Source organism: Alosa pseudoharengus, unplaced genomic scaffold, assembly GCF_046254945.1.
Source record: "Alosa pseudoharengus isolate Yale_2024_CS ecotype anadromous, Long Island Sound unplaced genomic scaffold, YU_APseudo_1.1 YU_APseudo_1.1_scf_23, whole genome shotgun sequence".
In the NCBI taxonomy this organism is placed as follows: domain Eukaryota; kingdom Metazoa; phylum Chordata; class Actinopteri; order Clupeiformes; family Clupeidae; genus Alosa; species Alosa pseudoharengus.
In genome coordinates this window covers 28,579,638-28,600,960 of record NW_027468685.1, presented here as the reverse complement: position 1 = coordinate 28,600,960, position 21,323 = coordinate 28,579,638, and the positions used below count along the sequence as shown (strand labels likewise).

The 21,323-nt window shown below is 42.1% G+C and overlaps 1 protein-coding gene across 1 annotated transcript; it reads right to left on the bottom strand.

Annotated features, from left to right (window-relative positions):
• Positions 1-8,761: 8,761 nt before the first annotated feature.
• serinc2 (serine incorporator 2) lies at positions 8,762-19,518 on the bottom strand. The gene is made up of 10 exons (XM_076302223.1): positions 19,418-19,518; positions 17,794-17,955; positions 16,909-17,096; positions 16,622-16,701; positions 16,277-16,414; positions 13,489-13,658; positions 12,658-12,748; positions 12,097-12,241; positions 11,139-11,354; positions 8,762-9,868 (listed from the first exon to the last, which is right to left on the bottom strand). The coding sequence occupies exons 1-10, from the start codon at positions 19,454-19,456 to the stop codon at positions 9,730-9,732; spliced, it is 1,368 nt and encodes a 455-aa protein (XP_076158338.1). The 5' UTR covers positions 19,457-19,518; the 3' UTR covers positions 8,762-9,729.
• Between the last annotated feature and the right edge of the window lie 1,805 nt (positions 19,519-21,323).

Sequence of the window (21,323 nt, the reverse complement as noted above, 5' to 3'; positions counted from 1 at the left end):
CCTTAATGTTCGTTTTCAAAACTGTGCAACTCACCTTGTGGTTAGTGGTGTTCGTTGATTATTAAAATCAAATATATCCGAGCAATGTATGATTCCAGCCGTCTTATTTGCTATTGTGGAACTATTTTTTCAGACACCTCACAACCGTGTATAAACTTCCGCTCAATATTTGAACCTGAAGCATAGACGGTGGCGCAGTAATATCAACGTCCAATGAGTCTTCCAACAGAAATCAATGGGATTTTACAAAATGGCAAATAAAACACGACAGAAACTGAATTTCGCTACGCTACTTGTTTTGGAACATCAACGAACACCACTGACCACTCGGTGAGTTGCACAGTTTTGAAAACCAACGTTAAGGGTTGTTTTAGGACATGTTTGTATGCCTGTTGGCAGCCACTCTGAGTAGTCAAAGGCGATTCAAAACGAGTCAGAAAAGTCGAGACAGGTCCAATCGTCAAAATTTCGGTGTCCACCACTCTAGTTCATCCAAAACCAGAGCCGGACAGTAACGGAGTACATTTACTTGAGTACAGTACTTGAGTACAATTTTGAGGGATCTGTACTTTACTCGAGTATCATTTTTGGGGAGTACTCATGACTTTACTCAAGTACATTTGAGGGGCAAATATTGTACTCTTTACTCCACTACATTTCTACCCATAACCGCGAGTACCCGTTACTTCTCGGAAACCTCGGATCTCGGAAACCCTCAATTTGTTGTTTCCCTCTCAAACGTGATTGGATTGTGCAAGCGCCACTTATTGGGATAGCCTATCAGCAATCACCTTCAGCTTTCCGCCAAAGTCAACTCTATGGTCAGATTTAGATAAGAGATGAAACCATGGACGAAACAATGGATGAAGACGCAGCAGGTCCATCCCGGGAATGTGCCAACCTGTGGCCCCACCTCGCCAGACTATTTCAATTTTCTGAACAAGATAGTTTTCGCTTCAAGTGTTTCAATTAAAAAATAGTATTTTGTATTTTAAATACATATTTTAAATACATGTATTAGAAATACTGCCCATCCCTGGCAACATTGTAAAAAGATGAAAATGACTTGATTTTACTTTCAATTCCTTTTACATTCTCCAAGGTATTAACATTAACATTTTTCATAACTCCATGTAGGACGTTTCTGTAAATGTAAGCACTGTGGCAGTAGTAATGCAATATTAGGAAAATGTAGGCTACTCTTGTACTCTTGATACTCAAGTACTTTTAAAAACAAGTACAAAGTACTTTTACTTAAGTAGACATCTGACTGTTGTACTTTTACTTGTACTTCAGTCAAATTTAGCAAAGGGTATCTGTACTTTTACTCAAGTAATGAAGCTGTGTACTCTGTCCGCCTCGGTCCAAAACAAACCAGAAATCAATGTAAATAACCCACTACTCATGGCTTGTTCCCCTTGTACACAATGAAAATGCTTTTGTTGTGGAGGCGAAGGATGACAATAGGCAGAAACTCCAAAGAGCTATACTGTAGGCCTATCTACTGATAAGGTAGGCCTAATGTTTCACGATTCTCGCGAGATGGTAAATGCAAATTACTGAAGACGTGTGCAGTACCTTAACACCGAGGTAAGGGAGTCGATTTAGTAAGGAAGTTCGTCAGTTAATTAGTCGGTCATATGTAGCCTCAACAATACATTTGCAAAGTTAACGTTGACAAGGCTGGCGGCAAGGGTTATTTATTATCATCAAGGGGTGTGCTAACTCGTAGCCTACCTCCAGGTTGCTTTGCATTAAAGTGATACTTCAGACTTGATGAACTCTTATGGTAGGGAAATTTCTTACTGCAGAAATCACAGAGAACATGCTCTTGTCAACAGTTTTGCTTTCTTGTCTGCCTTCTTCAGTCACTGTAGCTAGAACTGCACTTGGTCAAAGGTCACTACAAAATGTGATTAATCAGCGTTCATTTTTTTAACACATTATTCTGTCTGTAATTAATTAATCTAAATGATTTTGACAGCCCTAATGATAGTATTGAATGTTGGTGAGAACAGAGAGTTGCCCATAACTCATCAAAACACACCTTGTTTTTCTGGTGTACAGGTGTTCAGTTGCTGGTTCAAGAATTGGTTTGTGCGTGTATGTGCGTGTGTGTGTGTGTGTGTCTGTGTGTGTGTGTGTGTGTGCGTGCATGTGTTTATGTGTATGTGTTTGTGTGTGCATGTGTATGTATGGATGTATGTGTGTGTGTGTGTGTGTGTGTGTGTGTGACAGAGCGAGAGAGAGAGAGAGCATCCAAACTATGTGGTCAGCACTGCCTTGTCCTCTGGCCGGAGGTGCGAGATGAGAAACAGGAGAGACAGGGGTGACCCCCTCCCCCCCCCACACACACACACACATCCCGAGGCCGCGCCCCGTCTTTCACCTGACAAAAGGACGCGCTGACTGGCACCTCAGGGATGAGGTACCTGGCAACAACACCCACCCACACACCAAAACACACACACACACACAGACACACCTCCAACCCCCACAACAACCTAGTGAAGCCTGAATATTAATGTTTCCCCTGACTGAGAGAAACTACACCCCCCCCCCTCCCAACACACACACACACACACACACACACACATATCCAGCACCATCACCATCCTCCACCCTCCCCCTGCCCGCACAGAGAGACCTTTGACAGCAGAAGGGTGGGTTTGGTGGTGTGTTGAGGTGAGGTGGGGGTGGTGGGAAGGGTTGTGTGTGTGTGTGTGTGTGTGTGTGTGTGTGTGTATGTGTTGGTGGTGGTGGAGGGGGGTGGACGATCTTTACATAATGCGACGGTAAACCACAAACTGTCAGCACTCTTTTTCTGGCAGCTCCTTTTAAAATTCAGAGCTAAAGCAGACGCTGGTGCTGGTTGTGAAGGAATGAGAGTGTTTTTATTTATTTATTTTTGCGAGATTTTTATTTATTTATTCATTTACATTGAGATGTCTCCCAAGGATGCCATACATGTGGATCTCATAGATTGCCTGCAATCCATGCTCTCATCATGCTTTATGTAAAGAGTGCAATAATTTAAACGTATCAATACCAGTTCAATAAACAAGTGACAAACATGTCCCTTTTCTCTGCCTTTCTTTCTGTCTGTCTGTCTGTTTCTCTCTCTCTCTTTTTTAAGGTGTCCTTTCATGTCTTGCTATCAGGGGATTCACAGAGGTCTCCAGATCAAATGACATATGCTGAGAAATCAGCTCCTATCAGTGGTGTGTGACCAAGGCATAGAGGTTACACACCCACCCCACATGCTGCAGGACAGCGTGAGAACAGCTCACAGGACATTTCTGAAGGAGGCTTTATGCTCAGGAGCCTGCTTAAAGGGGTAGTGCACAATTCTAACCCAACACACTTTTTGTGTCAGTTTCAGCAAGTAGCTCGTCACAGTCCTCTGGCTGTCCATTTGGTGGGTATGTTTTAAAATACAACCTCTAGTGCCCAGGATAGGCAATAATATATTTAGTATGATCCACACATTGTGTCAGGAGCACAGAAGAGAGGGTGCGATTTGATTGGCTATCGAGCTAAAATACCCACAAATGTTGGAAAAAATCACAAACTGTGGCCTACTTAAGTTAGAGGTTTGGGTCTTCCATTACAATATGTTTGCACTTGCAGCTGGTTTAAGTCAACTGCAACTCAATCAAAATACAGGAAATGTACTGACTACTTAACTTGGCTGCGTGTTCACCATGGCGGCTCTCATCTACTCCAGTGTCCATCACAGGAACACGAAGACAAGGTGGAGAAACTCCTCCATCTCATCTACTCCAGTGTGCATCACAGGAACACGAAGACAAGGTGGAGAAACTCCTCCATCTCATCTACTCTAGTGTGCATCACAGGAACACGAAGACAAGGTAGAGAAACTCCTCCATTGTCTCCAAAATGAAATGGCAATAATGAAAAGCATGAGAGACTACTTTATAATAAATATATAACACACAGACACATACATACACACACAAGCTCCAAAGCACACGTGTACATGCACACACACACACACACACACACACACACACACACACACACACACACACACACAGAATAAGGCCACTGGCTCGGCTACGCCACAGGGGAAAATCCCTGTGAAGGCCCAGTCTGTTAGAAAAATGTAAAAAATTCCATTCCTCCGCAGTTATGGAGAAAGCCAGGGTGCCCTCTCTGCAAGCATGATTGGCAGACAATGAGCGGCAGAAGGATTGAGGGCTGAGGCATTCTGTCTGAGGCCTGACCCTACTGGGGGCTTCAGATTCCTGGCCTGCAGGTCAGATAACACTCTGACTTGCTGGGTTCACTTCAAAACGAGTGCCTCCACAGGATTTTACAAATAATTTCAATGTTGTGATATTTGACCTCACCCAACAAACAATAATAAAAGGCTTAGTCAAGCTTATATGGATCTTAACTAATAGGCTAAATGGGCACAGATCAATGAAAGGCAAAAGATTGTTTATTAATAATATTACTGTTTGTGCCATGTGATCAAAAGATTGTTTATTAATAATATTACTATTTGTGCCATGTGATGCCAGTCGAGTAAAGTCACGGTAGGTTTAGGTAGGTAAAAAGCCACTTCATCAGTCTGTCCTGAAACGCCCTCCTCTGCTCCACAATCCGGACGTCTCGTTTATCACGTTGGGTGATCTAGCCTAGCACTACCAAGTTGCGTGCTACTGGAAATCGAAGCCCTCTCCCCAACCTGATGATGGACACTGTCATTTACCTTGACAGCGTCTCATTCAGCCGCCCAGCCCTGTATGTGGACACGGGTGTGTGTGAGTCAGTGGCACATCCAGAGACCACCAGGGAAGGGCTGTGGAGATTGCATGGGCCGCAGAAATATACCTCACCGGGACACAACGGAAGAAGGGCGCAGCGCGAGCGAATACGGGATGACCCGTTTCTGCGGTAGCCTGTGCCTCGGTGCTCTCCGAACAACAAAGATGTTTTACGCTTAGACGGCAGCCTGTATTTCCCCCCATTTACAACTATGTTGTCATATCGAGCCGACTGTAGGCTAGGTTCCCGCTATATGACAATGACCGATGCTGTAGAAAACATGCAAGAAATATAACGTATTCTAAATGCACTGAGTGATTATGAGAAAAAAAATCTCGATCAGCCTGTTCCGCAATGACCCCGATTTAACCCAAAGCCGCATATTGAGTGAAGCGATTGTGATTATGTAATGTTATTGACGATTTCATTTCGTAGCAGCAAACAATGCTGCGAACCGACCATTCCTTCCCGACCCATTCATGCACCCACAGGGAAATTCAGAAGCCCCTGCCGCAATAAATTGAAATATAAGCCTCAGAAAAAGCACTGTCTCTCTTATTTAGTAATTAAACGAAAAATAATATCGTTCTTGTGACCTCCATTTTAAATTACAGCATACTAAGCGAGCGGGTTTGCCAATGTGGAATTATTTCAATTTATTATGATGTAGGCTAAGGTATGCCGTTCAGATAATGGCTTTCGTAAGGCTACTGAATAAAAATGCACTGTCCTTAAAATAAAACAAGACTGCCTATCCTGTTAGATAACGCAGAACATTCTACGAAAACAGTTATGTAGAACAATGGAAGTGTCCTTTCATCTGAAGCCTCAGCGAGCAACAGTGAAGACTACTATTAACCAGAAAGGACCTCGTAGACACATGACTCGCTAAACGTGGGTTCAGAACTGCAATCACAGAGAATGAGTCTTGAGCTTCCATCCGGTGATTCAATGTTATGTATCTTGGAATTACTTTAGAACGCACCTGGCCTCTGATGTTATTGTCCAGATTACGGCTGATTCAACATGAACGGAACCACGCTTGGCATTCGCATTCTGTAGACAATTAGCGATGCTGATTCCTAACAGTAGTGGTGATGCAAGAACACCAAATCAAACACATAATGACTTCCTCAATAGGGTACACATTTAACATGGTCCAGAATTCGTATTACATCGGACATCAACATCCCGTTACCTGCAGAGCTCCCGAACTTCACTTCTCTGCAGTACGTTCACCAGCCTACGGACAGGAGGGTATGTGCAGCTAAGTTATGGTAATGCACACATTTAATAATAGAGGAATTTGCTACCTGGCAGAGTGGAATCATCTTCGCTATCTATTCTTCGTTAGCAGGGATACGCGCCAGGAGCGACGGGGGCAGGCATAACTCCTGAAACGGCCCGTCTGTGGTAGTCAGACCGTCGGCTACCCAGCTGGTCCGTGGGACAATGAAAGTGCAAACCTTTCCGTCCGAACGTCTGTTTCTCCCCGAGCTGGCCCGCGCGACCAACACGCCGCTTCAATTCACTCAGCTACAGCGCGCGCCACCACACTAGACCGCACGAGACCCTCGGCGGACCCACGCCCCCTTGCATGCGCTGACAGTGCAGTCAGTGCTCGTGGCATACATTTCTTAATAATCTTCGGGGGTGTCTACCCCGAGACCCCGTCTTTCACTTTCATTAATTAAAAAATATATTTTAAAAAAATCAAACAAAAAACAGATGGCTACCTGTAGTTGATTTGATCATCAGGTTGTCTAAATATAGCCTAATGATAAAATGATGTCATTGTTTAAGTCAGTTGTTTCTCCTTCATTCAGAGCCATTGTTACACATCAGCTAGACATGCTCTGTGGTATCTCTGTTAGACTTCATAGGGCCTACTCATTTTGGATGCTGATAATTATTTCAGTATAAAAATGAATTAATTGCTCATCCATATGTTACAACATGTAAAAATTACTGACTCTTTTACCTTTCCAGATTGACAGAGACCCTACAGACAGTAATAAGGTATACACATCTATTCTTGGAATAGTTTTTCCCCAAGTGCAGCTTTTCTCCAGTGCTCCTGGAGGGAAAGCCTAATTGTATATGAATGTACAGTAGATCATAATGAACACCTCTGGGAAATGGCTTCTAAGTTGTTGGAGACTGTCAATAGTGTTGTTTATGCCCTGCACAATTGCCATGGTGCCATTTTCCATTTGACCCTCTCTCTCAAGACAGTGTGCTTTACAAGGCATGTGTGAACAGATGTGTGTGTGTGCGTGTGTGTGTGTGAGAGAGAGAGTTTCCCCACAGACATATCACAACAAGCCTGTGACATGATGACATCACTCCCGACGCCCGTCCAGGGACCGCACCTCGGCCTTTGCAACAGGGGCACCTCCACCAGGATGACCTGCTTTCATTCGTATAAACACATGCCATCTCTCTCTCTCTCTCTCTCTCTAGACCGTGTTGTCGTATGATCTCGCTGCGGCCTCGTGTCGTGGCGGTGGCGCAGTCCCCTGTTATATAACAGCATTATGTCTACTGGCTGCTCCAAGCTGTGTGGGGGGACTCCGCTATCGACCGCCATCAGGACCAACGGGGACGGGACAGAGCAGGCCAGCGGAGAGTGCAGGAGAGGGAGGGAGGGGGGGGGGGCAGAGGAGTGGGGGCACAATTAGCCCGGTCACTGGGAAATGGGCTGTGAGAGAGGAGTCACGTACAGTGGACAGTGCACACAGACACAGACTTCCAGGCATTCAGCAGGGAAACACAGGAGTGCCGCTAGAGATCTATAGGGCACTATGTAGTGAAATGAAGATTTTGAACACATGGTGTGTGGATGGTGTGTGTGTGTGTGTGTGTGTGTGTGTGTGTGTGTGGGGGGGGGTCAAAGGTTAAAGGTGACCCACCCCCACTAGGACCCAAACCCCCCCCCCCCCCCCTTCAAACATCTATGGTCTACTGGTGGTGCTGCAGAGGGTGTGGAAGAGATAGGCCTGGGGGGGCACAACTGGTTGGCTGACTTGGGGGAAGAGTCTGTGTTTTGGGTCTGTTGCTTCTGCTTAAACACACATGAATGAACGCTGATGTGACACCGCCCCCCACACAGAGAGAGACAGGAAGAAAGCAGGCATTCTGGGAGACGTCTGGGAAGTCTGCAGGGCCTATGTGGGAGATGAGGAGAGGGGTGTGTGTGTGTGTGTGTGTGTGTGTGTGTGTGTGTGTGTGTGTGTGTGTGTGTGTGTGTGTGTGTGTGTGTGTGTGTGTGTGTGTGTGTGTGTGTGTGTGTGTGTGTGTGAAAAGCTGAACGGAACTGTAGGAATGACATACTGTCCCTCAGGCAACAGAGAGGGGACTCCTTGAACTGCGTGGACAAACACACACACACACACACACACACACACACACACACACACACACACACACACACTCCTTCCGACAACCCTATAGATGAATGTTTGTTCTGTGCTCACCCTACCTCATGCCAGTCTTGTGATGGGGAAAATCACATTCCCGAAACGAATGCTTGCCAAGTGTGTGTGTGTGTGTGTGTGTGTGTGTGTGTGTGTATGGGGGGGGGGGGGGCTCCCCAGTGAAAGCAGGGTAATCAAACTAGGTTACACTGACCATGTGACCATTGGTAGGCATACATAGCCAAAAGCCAAAGGAGTCTCCACCAGGCCCCCAGCACACACACACACACACACTACTGTAAGAAAGGGAAACAGGGGAGAAAACCCATGATGACTCATTTTAAATTATCACTTTTACATGGATACATATAAAATGAACCATGTCCCAGGGCCACTATGTCAGTTCTAGCATGTCTTATGTCATTGTGCTTCTGCTGCTGAAACTTATTTACAGGAACAACACTGCTCCCTAGAGGACAATGTACATCAATGCAGTCTGAACATCCATATTCTTTCGTCTTTAACACAAAGAAAATACTGTGACCAGTAGATTTTGGAACATGTTTTTTTATTATACTAAAAGGGTATACTTTGCAGGAAGAATAAAAAGATACAAAAGTATAAGGCTTAAAATAACCAACACTCCTCAAAAATCATTACAGGCACCAGAGACAAACCCAAACTGTACTTTACTGAATCTAATTTATGGCTTTTCTCCTTACCCTGAACAATACACAGTTACAATATTTAACTTGTAAACGTGATACAAAGGAATCGTGAAGTCTACCCCTATAAGTCATTCAATGCTTTATGTAACAGAAAAAAGAATACATCAGATGACATTAGCAAGACAACGTGAACAGTGGTGCAGATATGATTTTGAATTTCCCTATGAATGTATATTATACATAATGGGTAAAATGTATAAGAGTGTTTCATAAAACAACTATTACTATGACCTGGAGCCAATAGACCTTTTTATTCCAAGTATATTTGATCCAAAACCAACAAATAAGTGTGATCATGACAAAAAGAAATGTATGTTGAATCATTTTTAGTGCTATAATATATAAAATATTTTGGAAAACATGACTTAGAAAGGTTGACAAAAATGATTAAAATTGTCAGGATACTTCAATTCCAAACAATAATCCACGATGAAACCTTTATTATTGTCTTTTGTACTAGTGTTTTGCATTGCATATAATTTTGTGTAGAAAACCAGCATCAACAGAATTATTTTATATAAATCTTTAAAATATATAAATATTATATATTTGGGTTTGGGCTATATCTGAGCCATCAACCAAAGAACTTTAAAATGAAAATGTTTTTTAATAATCCCCTCATGTAGATATCTGGCTTTGGTTTGATTTGGAGGTGGTGTTTGTATTTGTTGATAAGCTGGTTTAACTCACACAACTATTGACCAAATGATTTCAACAAGAACAAAACAAATCAAAGGAGCATCCTTAAAATCAATCATCACCCCAACGGTCACAGATACCTCGGTCTTTGTCTAATTGAAGTCACGGTCGCTGAGGACGAGGGGGGCTATCAGGGTCCAGAGGTAGATGGCCAGACCAAGCCAGCTGGAGCTGATCTTCACCCACACAGCAGGCATGGTGCTCTCCATGGCATGGTAGTCCGTCTCCGGCCTGAGAGAGAGAGAAAATAGAGATAAGAGAGAGAGATAAAATAGAGATAAGAGAGAGAGGTGGATGAGACAGAAGGACTATCAGTGAGGATACCATTCAATTGTGATTGTTTAAAAGTGTAAAAGTTTCTTTTGAGTAATTTTATCACAAGGCTGTTTTTTAGAACATCCTCAAATTCATTTTGTTGGAATGGCAGCCTCTGCCTTTTTCACTTTTTACTATTACACAAAAATATATTGAGTTCCTTTAAAGCAACAATATAGGTTAATACCATGTTTATTGTACTGATTCTGTAGCTAGCCCTTGTTTTTATTTTCACAAAATCCATCAATTCAGTTGTACAGAGGAGATAAACATATCTGTTGTTTCCATCGTCGCCTAGTTTTCACGATCAAGACAAAAATTCCTTGCTGCCACTTTAACTGAGCGTCATTGCAAGGTACTTCAGAGTAACACAGAATCTCCTCAGGAGTCTACAGCAAGCTACATACCTCTCTGTTAACAGTGAAATACACCTTACATGTGTTCCCATAGCTTTACATTTATAGACAGTGTACAGTGCAAGGAACAGTGTAGTCATGTGTTAACTTCCAAAGATGTAGACAGAGTGATAAACTGTCAAAAGTCATTTTGGATAAAAAAAAGAATAATCATAATATAAATATTAACACTCAGCATTAGAAAACTGTCTGGGAATTTCAATGGTGCATCCAGCACAGTTTAATAAGCATTAGCGGTAGCCAACACTGGCTTTGTGGTCTTACTACTTTGCGTCACAATGGCCACATGCATCATGGAATAGCAACCATTATTGAAATGGGATATTCTGCCATCTCTTCAAGAATTAGTACTAGTCTGAGAAGGAAAATGCATTAACACACCTTTGACTAAAAGTCACATGAATAAATGTCAGGACTAGGCTCTGACTGAAGCAACACCACGGTCATTAGATTATATTGAAGAGGAGAATATTGATCCAATGTACGTAATCAATGTACAGTAAGGGTATTGATCCAAAGTATGTCATAAAACATTGACATTATTGGCAAGGGTGAAAAACTTTTAGGATTTGGGAATATAGGCTGGGAAACACAGACACACACACACACACACACACACACACACACACACGTCAAAGTGTATTCATTACATTCAACACTACCTCCTTGTTGTATGACACGGCTACTGATAACATGGGATGAAATCCCCCTGGCAGTGACACACTGATTTGGCTTCTCTCCCTAAGTCTTGGACAGCACTGGATACTTACTGGTACCAGTTGGTGAGGGTCATCATGATGTAGAGGGAGGCCAGGAAGAGGCTGAAGTGGAAGAACGAGTAGCTGTAGGTGACGCTGTCCTCCTCGTTGTCCACGGCGCGCCGCACGCCGTCATCGCCCATGGCCTCAGCATCGGACGCTGCCAGACCCTCGGTCTCTTCCGTCTGCATTAACTTGTTCACCTGACTGTTGTTGGACGAGCGAATACTGGAGAGCGGCAGAGAGAGAGAGAGAAGAGTCAGTCTTTTATACATTTTTTACATCTTTTATACCTCTTTTATACACTTCCATACATCTTATTTTGTGTGTGTGTGTGTGTGTGTGTAGGGGGAGGAGAAAAGGAGAAAAAAAACAATCAAAGAAAGAGAAAATGTACTGTAAGAGAGAATAATAAGTGAAGTGTAGAGGGATGTAAGATGGACAGAATCAGTGAGCTTGAGAAATTGCAGGAGTGAGATGAAAAAGAATGTGAGGAAAAAAATTGCAATGTGAAGAGTGTTTGAAGTGGGTGTGAGTGTAGTGAGCTATGGTGTGTGTGTGTGTGTGTGTGTGTGTGTGTGGTGTGAAAGAGGGAGTATATTTAGTCAGAAGGAAATGAGAGAAAGAAAGAGAGAGCAGGATAGACACTTGTGAGGAGATCCCTAGATCCCTCCTAGAATACTGACTCTGACAGGGTGTGTGTGTGGGAGGGGGACATAGTCTACTATAATGAATTAAATTGGCTACACCAGACTTGATAGCATCACATATGTTCAGAAAAAATAAGCCAGTCTTCTAAAACAATTTTTACATGCCACAAACGGAACGCTTCAGATATGGGCCCGGTATAGTCTCCCTGTGACAGGAAGTGACACCTCGTTTCATAAAACAGCACTGTAGGATCAGGAACATGTCCGCCAAGGACATTATTTAGACGTGGACTATGACAGACTGCTCGGTCAGCTCATACCTTGCATACAGAGTGCAGAGGATGAAGATGACCAATCCCACAATGCTTTGTGCGTCCCACCACTGAACTTGCCCAGGGGGCACAGTAGGACTGGGGGTGTCGGTGTTGGAGACGATACTCAGAAGACTTGGGTTACAGTTACGGTCTACACAGAGTAGAAATACCAGATTAATATACATGCATTATTATGTACGGTAATAACTATTCATTATAATATGGTTTAGTGTCATATATTATATATATCACATAATATCATACTAATGCACATACATACATACATACTGTACATATACAAATACACATACAATACATATTGTCAACAGAGAATGAACCAGGTCTGACATGTTCAGGATTTGTTGTTTGTTGCACCACACGAAATAACACAATATGCTTTGGTGTAAAATTATATAAAATGAAATAATTTCCAAAGACGGGTTATTAGATTTTGAATTTTCAATCACGTTCTTCTGGTAAGTGCACATGGACATAGTTTTTTCTCAGTTGACCGTAACTAGGATCTGTGGGTTAATCGGGCATACAACATATTGACCGGTGACTTACTGGGGTTGTTGGTCATGGCTGACCAGGTCAGATACATGGTGTAGAGGGAGATCAGGGAGGACTGGAGTAGACCGGAACTGGGCTGAGCTTCCTGAAGGTGCACACACACACACACACACAAATAAATAATCAAACAATAAACACAAATATAATACATAAATCCACAAGCCTACCTTAGGCTACAAAGTCATATGAATTATTGTAATTTGAATTAGCTTTGATTATTATGACCGCCGCTAGCAAAGCGTTCATAGTGATTGTGAAAGTTTTTTTTTTTTTCCACAGTCATCTACTTCCTGAATTTTTGGTCAATGATGATGACATGATGATGACAATCAAGCATTTTGGGGGCGACATGGAGGCACAAGCCGGCAGCAGAGCAAAGTTTCAGGAGGCTACCTCCGAGAACGGAGAACGAGAGAGAAAAAGATTTTAAAAGAACATGAGGAAGGGGTGAATGGCTGCCAATAGGGCCCGACGCTAATTGTAAAGCAATTTATAAAAGATTCAATGAACAAATCCTACTTATGTTATATACGTTATGTTATATACCTTTGTGTTTACCTTATTTTGTATGGATCACCCTTCATTTGAGCCATACTCTGTTACATTGCTTCCCTTCTCATGCCCTGCATCCCCTGCTTTCAAATATGAACTCCTTGTTCCTCAAATGTTTGGTCTATGTATCTATGTTATTATTGTCATGCGTAACCTCACAAATTGTGAAGCACTTTGGGTCAACTCTGTTGTTTTTGAATGTGCTATACAAATAAATTGACTTGACTTGACTAAATATGAGTACTGAGGTGCATCCATCCTGCATTAACAAACCTGCACTTTGGGCAAGATGGCCACAATCGACACCACAATGCTAAAGATGAGGTTGAGACTGATGAAGGTCTTGTGTGTGGCACAGTCATCAGTCTGGGTGTAGTACACATAGAACAGCACGACTGCAGCAAACGCCAGGCCGTAGAACAGGAACGTGAAGGTGAGCAGAGCTGTGATAAAGACGATATATTTTAGATTAGGTGGACACAGGAGAGGTGGTCCATTCCTAGAACTATAGGTTGAAGGTTACCCACATCAACAACAAAGCCTATTTACCATCTAAAACAAAATCACCAATAAAAGCAACCTTTGTGGGCAAAAAACATCAGCTTGCATTTGTCAAGCAGGCACCTTTCTTCATCAGTGTTTCACTGAATTAGGCACCTCCACAAGGCATAACGGTGGTGTCTGGCGTGGCATCCCAAACTCACCCCCCTCTACACTTATAATGGGTTCTCTACCAACAAACACCGACAGAAAATATGCAGTAAAACACCGTAACTCGTGTCACACAGATCTTCTCTTCTTCTAGCTAGGTTCTGCCCAGTGTTTCCCTCTGTTAAGGGGGGAGCTATGGTGCAAGAGGCAGCACCGCACCATGTGTGGGTCTCAGTGCCCATGGGGACTAGGGCTGTAACGATACACCAACCTCACGATTCAGTGTATCACGATTTTTGACCCACGGTTCGATACGAATCTCGATTTTTCTTTTTTTTTTTTCCTTTTTTTTTTGGGGGGGGGGGGGGGGGCTAGACATTTTATTAAATAACATTTTAATAGCCTCCCTTAGAACACCAGAGGATTACAATATAATATATCTATTATTTTATATCCTGATATAAAAATATTTTTCTGAATGACTGATATTTATGACAGCACACTTTATGCAGATTAGCCTATAGCCTAGGCCTACTATTTTTTATTACAACTCTACCTCTTTAATTCAGCTGTCTGGTTGAAGCCTGGAAATATTGTAAACAAAGTAGCATATAGCTTAGCCTATCATAGTGTACTGATTGGACTGTTCAGTTTCCCCATGTGTGTTTAAGTTTCAAGGTAATACTAGTTCTCCTTGGGACAGGCCCTTTTGGGAAACGTTGGTATTGAGATGATCAGTCAACTTCAATGCAAGAGTTTTAAACAAATATGTGCAGCATGCTAATGATGCTAAGCGGATTTAATAGAAATTTAGCTAGTCGTCTTCTATGCGTCCTTGCTTTCACGATTGTGAATGTTTTATTTAAGTCGCGCGTGTTCATTGAGCAGGAGAGGGAGGGAGAGTGAGAGGGAGGGAGCGCGAGAGAGAGCGGGACAAGGAGAGGGGGTTTACTTCTATACTGTTTGGTAAAGTTGCACACATAGTCTACAATGAAAGCAAGGAGAGGTATGAAATGATTATTTATTTATTTATTTATTTGTTTGTTTGTTTTTGGACAACGTAGGCTACCGATAAGTAAAGCGGGAGTTGTGGGTTGCTTTTGCGGCCGCCTAAGCTGCAATGCACTGCGTGAAACACTAGAAAGGGTGTTTCGCGATTCTGCCTTTTCACACCGCGACACAGTATCGTGGATATGAATGTCGAGATTTCGGTTTCGAATCGTAAATCGTTACAGCCCTAATGGGGACCCAGGTTTGATTCCGGCCTGCGGTTATGTCCTGACCCCACCCCATCTCTCTCTCTTCCACTCGTTCCTGTCTCTCGCCACTGTCCTATCGATATAAAGGCAAAAAGCCCCAAAAAAATAAAAAAGGGGAGCTGTGTCTTATCTCCATCGCCTCAGCGCTTGCTCTAAGATGTTCAGATTCTGGGATCTGTACAGAGCCTTAAAAATAAATTCAATCAAACTTAAATGAATTGAATTCTGTCTCTGCATTATTCAATCATTTCTACCCCCTTCTTTCAAAACCTTTATGTTAGTAAGAAATCACAGAACTCTTCTTATCTTTTTTCTCCGCATTATATTTAATCATTTGTTCTCTTTCTGGCTCCCCATTTCTTCATCCTTTCCTTCAACATCCAAAGTATTATTCCCTCTCTTCAGTGAACACATTACTTTATCTGGGCCATGATGAAGGAATATGTGTTGCCCTTCAAGACTATGTCCAGGTCTTGCATAATAAAATATAATAAAATAAAAGCAACATCCATTAGTCTTTCAGGGAAGACGGCAGTAAAATATCTGACTCAGACAAACTCCAGCCAAGGTCATGATTTTCTCATAAATGCAGCCATAGCTGGGCTTTCTAAAGATTACATCATAGGCACAAGGCCACCTGTCCCTGAATTACCTTCTAGGTTAAAAAAAGAAAAAAAAAACATAAAGCATCTAAGATAATGCAGGTCAAACAAGTGAGTGTTTTGTTATTCTATCAGACATTGGCTGAAGATCAAATCCAAAAGTGTACATTTCTTGGCCTCACTGCAGTATTCAAGTTGTGTGTGTGCCAACAATATGAAGTTGTAGTTTTGATCCATATGATGCACACATGCTGTCCCAACCTTACATGTACAGATAATGTATATTTACATGCCTATGCACTGTGTCCTGTATTGTCACTGTGTCCGGCATTGTAACTTGTTTCATTGTATGCATTTTTCTATTTCATGTGTCTTCTTTAAATTACTTTATTTAAATGTATTCAACTTTCCTTTAAACATAATTTAAACATTATTGATTTGCAAAGCACATGGAATTGCCTCCTTGTATGAAATGTTCTACATAAATAAACTTATCTTGTCTAAATGAATGACTGTAAATGAAGTAGGACTTTCACTGTTTCACTGTACCTGCATACCAGCACTTGCTATTGCCGTTCTCAGCGTTCTCCACCCAGTTCTGGTTCCAGGTGTGAGCAAAGTCCACCAGCAGAATGAGCTGGATGAGGATGAAGATAAATGAGCCCACTACACCAAAGTAGTACCACACTGTCAGGTGTGTGGGGGGGTAGAGAGAGAGAGAGAGAGAGAGAGAGAGAGAGAGAGAGTAGGGAGTAGAGAGAGAGGGGGGGCTAGCATTAAAACACAGAGTAATTCTTCTGACACATCAAAGACAGCAGAAGTCTCTCAAAGGGATCTTCTGAACTCTGCAGGTCTGAAATGAGAGCCAAGAATTAGGAGAACTGTCTGTAGTACCTGTGGTGAAAGTTCCATCAGGAATGAAGAAAGCCCCTACAGTGAGCCCCACCAGCAACAGGAACTTGAAGAACCAGAATCTGAAATTCACAATTGATGCATGTTAACACACAATACACATCTACTGTATTTGTATATATACTCACACACACACACACACACACACACACACACACACACACACTTGAAAAAAAAACAACAATCCAACAAAAACAAATGCAGTGCCACACTCCCACCAGCAGATGGCCCCCTCCTGTAAGCAACACTGAGACTTCTGCATGTCCTACCCATTCTGAATGGAGGCTCGCGGGTCCTTGCTGCTGCGCACCCGGATCATGATGATGGAGAAGAGGAAGAAGAAGCAGGCCATGGCAAAACACATGCGGTACACTGATTTGTAGCCGACGATGATGTCACATTGGATTTTGTTCTCCAGGCCAGGTATTGAGGTGCCGCCGACACAGAACCCAGGAATCTGAGAGAGGGAAGGACCAAACAAACAAACAAACAAATACAAACAAACAAACCAATAAGATAAATAAACTGAGAGAGCTGCACTAAATAATTCTGGAGTTTCTATTACCTAATATTTGCCAGTGTTATGCAATCTGCACTATGCAAGACCTGGTATGTGTTGCTTCATAAAAACATGATTGTGAAGTAATGAATAACTCTTGATTTAGAATCACTACTAGTGAAAAACATGCAATTTCCCATGCAACTTTTATTGATTAATGATGAATGAGGCGACTGCTGAAAGAGGAAGGCACTTTATCAAAGGGCAGTTCTATGCATGCTGAGCTACAACTTCAGCTTCCCCAAAAGCAGGGATACTCAGTACTTGGCTATGTGATCTGAGTCATAGAATCTAGCTCAGGGATTTGAAAAAGGGTGACAGAACAGCCACTCAATCCATATTTCCACTATTTTAAAGTGTTTGCCAGTTTTTTCTGTTTTTTTGTTTTGTTTAAAATAATAAAAGATAGGCTACACTGATTTACAATACGTTCTGTGAAATAAAGGGAGGCCTCCTCTGAAATACCATAAGCCTGTAAAGTAAAACTACTCCCTGCTCAGGGGTGTTACGCAAGTTAAAATTTGACATATAAAGTTACATTAGATTTAACAGCTCCACTCTACTCAGGTGCTTAACACTTCCACAGACAGGGCACCTTTTTCAGTTGGGTCTCCATGCCAGGTAGGATCATGATGACGGACACCATGGTGCCCAGGAGCAGGAAGAAGGAGAAGGCCAGACGGCTGACGGTGGAGTTGTATGCTGCTGGACAGCAGCTGGACAGGAGGCAGGGTGCTGAACTGCACAGACATGATGCCTGTAGAATGCATACACAAACACAAACACACACACACACACACACACACACACACACACACACACACACACACATTTAAACATTGGTCCAAAGACACTGAGGATAGATTCATATGTCTGGGCAATCAGAAGTGACTCAGTAAGATATTCTTTAAAAAAAAAAAAAAAAAAAACAGAAAAATAAACTATGCATTCATTGTAGCTACACAAGCTGTTCTTTCATGCAAATCAGCACAGCCTCTGATTCATTTGAGTAAATCAGGTCACTTCAGTTTTGACAAACAACACGCCACAATGCCTCGCCAATGGCCCCTGACTACGAGCCCTGTCAGGAAAGCCCAAGACAGACAACAGTGGGATGGAAAGTGGGTCTACACAAGGGTTGGGTTGGCATGGCTTTTCTTCATCATTAAGTGCTCACTAGGGGAGTCTACAATGAGGGTGTCTGCAGGGATTGTGAGGCCTTTTACAAGAATGCGGTTCTGGAGCCCGTGAAGGGTCATTCCATATCAAATCAACCAATTTCAACTAAATTTCCCACGCTCTCAGAAAATCGATGCAGTGATCATTTTAGTACTATAATAGTGTCGGAATATTTTTTTGTGTGCTCGAGTTTCAAAATTGCCTGTTGATCATGTGGGCACCATTATTTTTTGGTATTTTTACCATCCATTAATCTGAGGACGGTGTGATAAAAAAAAAATATACACTTCTGCTGAGTTTCTTTTTTTTTTGTATTTTCAAAAACTGTTTGCCAGAATATTTACGCAACTGAAGTCTTATCCTATGAGGCATGGCTGTGTTCAAGTCAGATAAATGGGAACAAGAAAGCCCTACTACTGAAAGCATTTTCGATGACGCGGATGTAAACAAAACTCATTGGAGTTGGCCACAATGTTTTTCTGCGTAAACTGCGTAGCCTACTTTACACACGCTAACCAATGTGTGGTGACAAGCAGTAGTTTTGTGGTAGGCCTTTTCGAATCCGTGTCAAAAAGTGGGTCAAAAGGAGACCAAAGCTGAGATTTAACTTAGGGCTTGGGCCTAGAACTGAAAGGTAGGCTACTCCTCCATGACTGGGTAGACCAAAATATCACAAAGCACAGCACGGTGAATAGGCTAGGCAAGGAGAAGAAGAGGGCGGCGGCGGAGACGACAGGACAGATATACCAGCTCACGGCCAAATACGGAAGGGAAATTAAAAGTTAAACGAGTAGATTCTCTCAAAATCCCCAGCACACTTCTTTCATAGACTAAATATACAATATAAGTAAGTGTAACAATTTCAGTGATTCCATCGAATGAGTTGCGACAATGTAATAAAAAGCACATGAGGCTGTTCTCGCAGCGAGCTAGCGATACATCATAGACTATGGAACTCAACCAACCAACCAAGGCAAACTTTTTTGTTCATAGAATGTGACTTGAAGGTGAAAAATAAAGTATAAGTTTTAGTTACTTACGCAGTTAGCGATAGAACATAAGGCCAGACAAGCCCCCATGTTTCAAACTGAATCCCGGAGAAAAACTGTTCTCATGAGAAATTTTGCGGAAGTGTTTTGGTTTTTTCACCTAACTTGCTTTACAAGAAGAAACCAAGAAACGCCTATTTTCATTCAACTAAATTCAACGCTCCTATTGTGATTGGTTAACGGGAAACATGGTCGAAAACCGGTGAAGTATTTTCGATGGATACCACATGACTTTTCCTGATTTTTTTTCTCATTGCATTATGATGTTGAGACATAGCCTACAGTCGGAATTGAATTAACTTATTTTCTATTAATTTTCTATTGTGTTTCAAACCATCACGCCTACATTTGAGATCTGGTAAAATGAGAAACACCCCATAGTAAACAGATGCAAGTAGACCTTTACAGCCTATTTTAGAGTTAGGAGAATATAGCAACATGTTTATCAGAAGTGGATACATTATGGATATCCCATGGTCTTGGCCTCTCTGTGATGCTGCATGGGAAGAAAGTGGCGGTGGTCTGGTTAAGAATCTGGATTTCAAAATCAAGATTGATCCCAGGGGCTGCTACCATAAGAGTTGTTAATCGAGATGGAACAAAGAACCATTCTCATGCATAACATAATGTAAAATGTTTTAATATTTAATATATAATATTTATATAAGTCAAGTCAAGTTTATTTATATAGCGCATTTCATACACAGAGGTCATTCAATGTGCTTTACATAAACAAAACAAAACAATAATAACAAATAAAAGCATAGAAGGGCAATATAGTCAAAGAATAGTTAAAAGGTAAATATCATAATAAAAAGAAAACATAAAACACAAGGTAAAATCATTTAAAAATCAAGAATAATTAATAAGCAAAAACAAAGGCAAAAGTAGTAAAAAAGTAATAAAAGACAAGGTAGAATAATTATCAAGGCAGATTCAGAATTTGTAACTTGGCGCAGTGGCCCACTGGTTAGCACTCTGGACTTGTAACCGCAGGGTTGCCGGTTCGAGCCCCGACCAGTGGGCCACGGCTGAAGTGCACTTGAGCAAGGCACCTAACCCCTCACTGCTCCCCGAGCGCTGCTGTTGTAGCAGGCAGCTCACTGCGCCAGGATTAGTGTGTGTGTCTCGCTGTGTGTGTGTTTCACGGATTGGGTTAAATGCAGAGACCAAATTTCCCTCACAGGATCAAAAGAGTATATATACTTATACTATATACAGTTAGCAGAAAGCATCTGAGAACAGTTTGGTCTTAAGTCTAGATTTAAAACTCGCTACAGTTGGGGCCTTTTTGATGTCATCCGAAAGTTGGTTTCAGAGCTGAGCCGCATAGCAGCTAAAAGCTGCTTCACCATGTTTAGTTCTAATAGTAGGTTTTACTAACAGGTTTTTCACCTGGGACCTGAGAGGATGTGAAGGTGTGTACTGCTGAAGCATGTCTGACAGGTATTTAGGTCCTGCTCCATTTACTGATTTATAAACAAGCAATAGTGCTTTAAAGTCAATTCTGTGACTTACTGGAAGCCAGTACAAGGATTTAAGAATTGGTGGTCAGTTCTTTTAGTTTTTGTTAGAATCCTAGCTGCTGCATTTTGTATCACCTGAAGCTGTTTAATAGTCTTTTTTGGAAGGCCTGTGAACAGTCCATTGCAGTATACACAATTATGGGGCAACGGATAGCCTACTCCAAAGTAATCTGTCACAATTTCAATGAAGTTTACTTCAAGATGCAAAGACAAAATGACCGTTAAGAAGAAGTCAGTCACATGTCAGTCCCACTCCGCCAGTCAGAGTCTGCTATTGTTTGCTGAGAGCAGTTTACCAAACTCATTTAAAAGTTTATTGGCAAGTTTGTGGTAATTCTTGCCTGCTGCTGTTGAAACAAACATCAATTTTT

Excerpts from the sequence above, each read along its gene's own strand:
- serinc2 (XM_076302223.1), bottom strand. The coding sequence starts at position 19,456 with ATGGGGGCTTGTCTGGCCTTATGTTCTATCGCTAACTGC. Across the intron at positions 16,415-16,621 it reads TGATGGAACTTTCACCACAG|TGTGGTACTACTTTGGTGTA; the intron begins GTACTACAGACA and ends CACACCTGACAG. Across the intron at positions 12,242-12,657 it reads AGCCATGACCAACAACCCCA|ACCGTAACTGTAACCCAAGT; the intron begins GTAAGTCACCGG and ends TACTCTGTGTAG.